Genomic DNA, 6,000 nt, shown 5'->3' with positions numbered 1-6,000 from the left:
AACGAAAAAATTATACCGTGTATACATCCATTTCAATCATAGCTTAAAATACGGTAACCGATTTCGTCCGCAAACCACTATTTTTTAGGAAACACCATTCTATTCCAGAAAATTTTTACTCTTTAAATGTCAATTGCGCTATAATAAAACATGTACTTATGTTGTTAAATTTCGGGTGTTTTAAAAATCGAGTATTGCTAACTTATTTTTGTTTTTACTTTTGGCTGTGATCACATCAGCTGATGTCTAGCTTCCGCGCGAATACAATAACAAAGAATTGTTTACACCATTTCTTAACTTATTCAAACCATCTATACAGTTAATATTACATAAACACCAATGTGTTATAACCTATCATATTTATTGTTTAGTACTTTAAAACCATCCCCCTCTCTCTCTCTCCCCCCCCCCCCCTCTCTCTCTCTCTCTCTCTCACATCGAACGTTATAGCGGTAACCTAATTGTTCGGTGACTTTAAAAATAGGCCTAGTAGCCTACTTTCTTCTTTTACCTTTTTTGCATATGGATCCATAATTGAGGTGGGTACAAGTTGACTTATAACTGAATTTAGGAAAAGTATTTTGGATATGGAAAGGACAATTATCTTTCGTAACAGTTTAGAATTATCGTAAGTTATCACTCTGTCATTAGCGGCAGTTTGCTATTGTGGATTAAACGCATAAGGAAAAAAAATTTCCAGCTTTGCTACGAATTTAGGAATTTATATGGATACGGTAAGTAAAATATTTGTAATAACACAATGTTTACTAAATGTTTGTAATATCATTAGTTATGACTTAGATCATGTGTGTTTAATGCATTCGTTTGTTTATTATGATCGAAGATGGAGCGTAAACAAATGGAAGGTTTCCGTTTCAGGCGGCATCATAAAGAAAAACATTTCATAAATGGCATTCATTTCATTTATTTGAAAGTTCTAATAAAAAATAATTAGAACATTGGTAATAACAAATTCAACATATAATCTATACTTGGTAAAATTGCTGTCAATTCAAAAACACAGATGTATAAATGCGTCTGTTTCTTCGTTGTGATCAGAGATAAACGTAAACAAAACATTGGTTGTCGTTTTCTATTGTGCTTTTTAGCGTGTTTAGGAAACGCAATGATATAAAATCGCCTTTATTTTGATAATTCTGGATTTTCAATCATACAACAAGCTAGTCTATAGAGTGATGGTTTTGCTATTCACCAGTTGTATTATACAATAGATATGACAAACATTGAAAATTTTGTCTGTATTTTGGGTTGTGTTATAACGGGAAATATATGGTGTTTACACCTATCCTGGTTGTAATTTTAACAATTTTTCAAGTTATTAGAACTTTAAAGTATATTAAATGTTTTATTTATTTACAAGAACAATTTGATATTATAAAGAAATACAGTATAGTACAAAGAAAGTATTGGAAATGGGTAGTAAACACATTTGAATAGGCAAATTGCTGGTTGCCATGGCCGCAATGGAATTATTTCTGTTAGTTGTGTGTTTCGAAATTCGCGATTTTCCATTTACACGAGGTCATTAATCGACCAAATTCTCGCATAATTCGGGACCCTACTGTATATATATATATATATATATATATATATATATATATATATATATATATATATATATATATATATATATACTATATATATATATATATATATATAATATATAATATATATATATATATATATATATATATATATATATATATATTATATATATATATATATATATATATAATATATAATATATATATATATATATATATATATATATATATATATATATATATATCATTATATGATGGCTCGTGTCTGGAAACCAACTATTTAATAAAATATATATATTACGACTGGCAAGCTATACAACCTCTCGAATGCCAAAGATACCTGTTTGCTTTTACATTAAATCTGTTACTCTTGAAAACATATTAATTACCAAACTCTGAGACAGCAATATATAGAACACTGAATATTCAAAGGTCTCTTAAGTACACTCAAAACAAAACTGGGTAATCATTATTACAAATATTCAAACAACTCTAACTTCGATTCATAACAGGATACAAGCAAATATGAATTAAACACAGGTGATTGAAATAATACACTTTAAAAAAATAAATATATTCTATATAAATTATAACACTGAAAATAATTTACATAAAACAAATAAATCACTCGAAAATATCAAGTCTGAACAAAACTTTTATTAAGAAAAAAAAGTTACGATCTGAAAATTATATAACCACTTGACTTTAAATATTAAATCTGAATACACCTTAGACTAAGAAAAAAGAAATACTTATGAAAATTATACAATCACTTGTTTCACTTAAAATTAAATCTGCATACAATATTTAAGTCTGACACTTAATGAAAATAAATAACCAGATCACAATACAAGTGCCAATCACCTTCCTACAGGGCTGTTTACAAAAACTCTAAAGAGAATTCTTATAAGTACTCACTATGATTAAAATAATTTCATCACACCAAAACTTTGATATTTCACTGAACACTTTAAAAAAAAAATACTCTAAGCTGAGTATGAGAGAGAGAGAGAGAGAGAGAGAGGTGGAGAAATATTGCTCTCTTGAACATGTATCCATGCAACACGAGACAAACTCTCGCAGTCAACTATCTCCGTCCACCCTTTGTAATCTCTCTCTCTCTCTCTCTCTCTCTCTCTCTCTCTCTCTCTCTCTCTCTCTCTCTATATATATATATATATATATATATATATATATGGTGTAGGCTCCTTTGTGTGGGGTGAGATGACGCAGTAAGGATGACGAACGTCATCATTTAAAGACCGCTATATCTTCACTATTTGTAAAATAATTGTATGAAACTTCTGGAAAGCATGTACAATATGTTTATGCATACATAGAAGTAATAAAATGATTTTCGATTTCTGAAAGTTGGTATGTCAAAACACCATGGCGGACGATCCCCTTAAGCCTTATGATGGAGAAAGCATGACTGTTAGAACTAACAACATATTTTTTATTACGTACAGGATGGTACAGAATGGGGAGATCTGAATGTAAAGGATGATAAAAATTATGAAAAATCTTATACAAAATGCTTAAAGAACTAACTGGACTATGGTGCCAGAGATTAACATCCAGATCAGATATATTAAATTTGATAGACCGCAAGTTTTTGTACAATAAATTAAGATGAGATTCAACAAGCAAAGACCAGACAGGAAAACAATAGTTAAAACAAGGTAGAATAAAAGAATCAAAACATTCTCCAGAATAGATTGATCACCTAAAATCTTGAAAAGACTTTCTCAATGAGCCCATTATTTTGCAATTGAAGAAAAAGACCGAATGTGTTACTCATAAGTAAATTTATAATCATAAATCAATTAAAATTTTAAAGGAGTCATTTTGGCTAGATCTCTATTAGGGGATTCAGCAACCCCAGATCTACATTCATGAAATGGAATTGAGGCAAGGAGAGTAGTATCACCTGCATATGCAACAGGCTTCTTCTCCAGACGAAACTGCATATTATGTGTATACAGTATGAAAAGTAAAGGGCTGACAACACAATCCGAAACACCGATAACATTGTTATGGTGACCCTCGACAATGACTCTATGCAGCAAGCTACCCCTTCCCCTACCCCCTTGCTAACTAGCGCGGGGGTAGTTAACCCTCGTTAAAATTCTAATGGCTCGTCATTTTCAGCTACGCCGAAAGTAAACCCTATGTAAATAGCGTGGTTTGTATTTCGGTTACGGAACAACTATTACTTAAAAGTTTAATAAATATTGTAAGAAAAGACCCCCTATTCCCAACCGTTGAGTTTGAAAACAAGGGTCTCACGATAAACAAGGTCAAAGACAGCACAATAATCAAAGCAAATCATACAAACTTCCTAACCACAGTCAAGGGATTTCTGTACAGCATTGGAAATTCTGAGAAGAGCATCACATGACCCAAGGCATTTGCAGAAGACAAATTGCATACTATAGATCAGATAATTACCTTCATCACACCTATTTGAATGTTTTGCCAAAAGACGTTCAAAATCTTGATAAAATGGGAGTTATGGAAAATGGGCAGTAATCAGCTAAGCTATAGCTAACACAAACATTTAACTAATGGAGAAACATTATAAATTCTCCAACAAATGTGGAAAATAATCTATAACTTAGGAGCTAAGAAATCAGCAGTCTTTATAAAGAAAAAAAAGGAGAAATACCATTTGGGTCTATAGCTTCATAAACATCAAGGTCCATCCCGGGGAATTTTGATTTTACGGGACCAAAAAGCTAAACTAGTTAGTTTACCCTTAGAAAAACAGCAATGAGGAAGTTCACGTTTCTCATTATTCTAGTTTCTGTAAAACACACCAACCAAAATAGTTGCCTTTTCCTTTAGACAGTGAGTGACAGAACCATCTGGTTCAAGTAAAGGAGGAACTGTTAGATCTAAACCAAACAGTGCAGATTCAAGAGTAACCAACCACACCTGTGCCTGGGATGTACTAGAAAGGGTTTCTTTTATGGGTTGGGAGTCCTAGGCTGCTGGTACCCGGAGGAGAGGCTATGTACAAAAATAATCTTTTGCTAAACATAAAAGCTTGCCCATATTAGATAAAAGGAAATGTGACCTACAGGTAAGATTAATAAAATTTATTCAAGACAAGTAGCAATGTTCCATGTAACTCCCAAGAAAAAATAAAAGTAAATGCAATTTCTAAAAGCAAAGAACTATTCAATTTCACTTAACATAAAATATTTACTTACAATCACTGTAAATAGATGGAGAATCTGGTGTGTCTCGCTTCAGCCATGGCGATGGAATGTGGTTTAATGTCTCATCATCAATTGAAGAAAGAGATGTTGATTCATCATCAGAATCAGAATCACTTAATTCTGAAGAATCCAAACCTGCAGTTGCTGCTTTAATAGTGGTAATTAGACGCCCATCCACACTACTTGAAGTGATCATGTGGCGTTTTTTAACAGGCTTATCACCACCATTTTCATGGGCTTGACTGACTGCCAGAATATCAACCTAGCAAAATGAAGAAAATAAGAATGTAAAATACAGAAAAAAGATATGTAAAACAATTTAATAATAATATCCCTGCATTTGCAATCACTAACAGAAAGTAAATTGGGAAAAAAAATTGCAAAAATCTTTATAAATACATATATACCTACAGTAACTTTCCCTAATACATGGATTTATGAAGCGATTGTAATTATACAAAAGTTACAGTTTTCTTCACAATAAATAAAGATTCTTTTGTAAAATTTATACATTTCTTATAAACTCAAAATGGGCAGAAATGTAATCCTAAATTGTCCGTTTCTGGAAATCTGATGATAACCCCGAGGAATCCTGTAAATCAGGTTTCCACCATCAACACAAAGTACTATACTACACAGTGTTCCTTTGTATACACACAAAATTCCTCATGAAAATGCTTTCTATAATAGCGTAATAACAACTAAAGTAACAATATTAATCATTACTCTATTGTTATATTACCTTGTGAAAAGGTTTCAGTATACAGGTATAGTAATAATGACAAAAATGTCAATTACATAAAACATTTTATGCTTGCAGTTACATAACATTTCATTACAATGGTAATAACACAGCTCCATACAGTCAGTGGCAAACATCTTTGAACCAACCCATAATATATAAGTATGCGTATGTACACGTACATATTAAGAGCAAAGAATCTTGCTTGTATTGTATCACAATAGGATAGCTTAAAAATACGTGTATAAAAAAAGGTAGGTTATTTATTGACATATTATCAATGAATCTTTCTTGTACTGTATTACAATAAAATAGCCAAAAAATGCAATTTTGTAAAAAAATAAAAAAAACAGGTAGATTATCTATTGTATGTACTATGCTGTATTGTACAATAAATTGTCTACATTTAAAAATATGGAAAAATAAAGAAAACTGTATTTTACTGTATGAATATGATATTTTCATTATA

The 6,000-nt window shown here is 31.1% G+C and overlaps 1 protein-coding gene across 1 annotated transcript in view; it reads right to left on the bottom strand.

The window, feature by feature from the left end:
• tou (toutatis) overlaps positions 1-6,000 on the bottom strand; it is a 510,442-nt gene that overhangs the window by 282,507 nt on the left and 221,935 nt on the right. Inside the window, exons 15-16 of the mRNA XM_068348421.1 lie at positions 4,781-5,051; positions 4,389-4,462 (exon numbers count right to left, since the gene is read on the bottom strand). Of these exons, the coding sequence (XP_068204522.1) occupies positions 4,389-4,462; positions 4,781-5,051 (345 nt within the window). The remainder of the gene's footprint in view (positions 1-4,388; positions 4,463-4,780; positions 5,052-6,000) is intronic.

The sequence above is a fragment of the Palaemon carinicauda genome, chromosome 2 (genome assembly GCF_036898095.1).
Source record: "Palaemon carinicauda isolate YSFRI2023 chromosome 2, ASM3689809v2, whole genome shotgun sequence".
Taxonomy (NCBI): Eukaryota; Metazoa; Arthropoda; class Malacostraca; order Decapoda; family Palaemonidae; genus Palaemon; species Palaemon carinicauda.
Note: the sequence above shows the minus strand (reverse complement) of the source record. Positions and strands in the feature narration are given on the sequence as shown.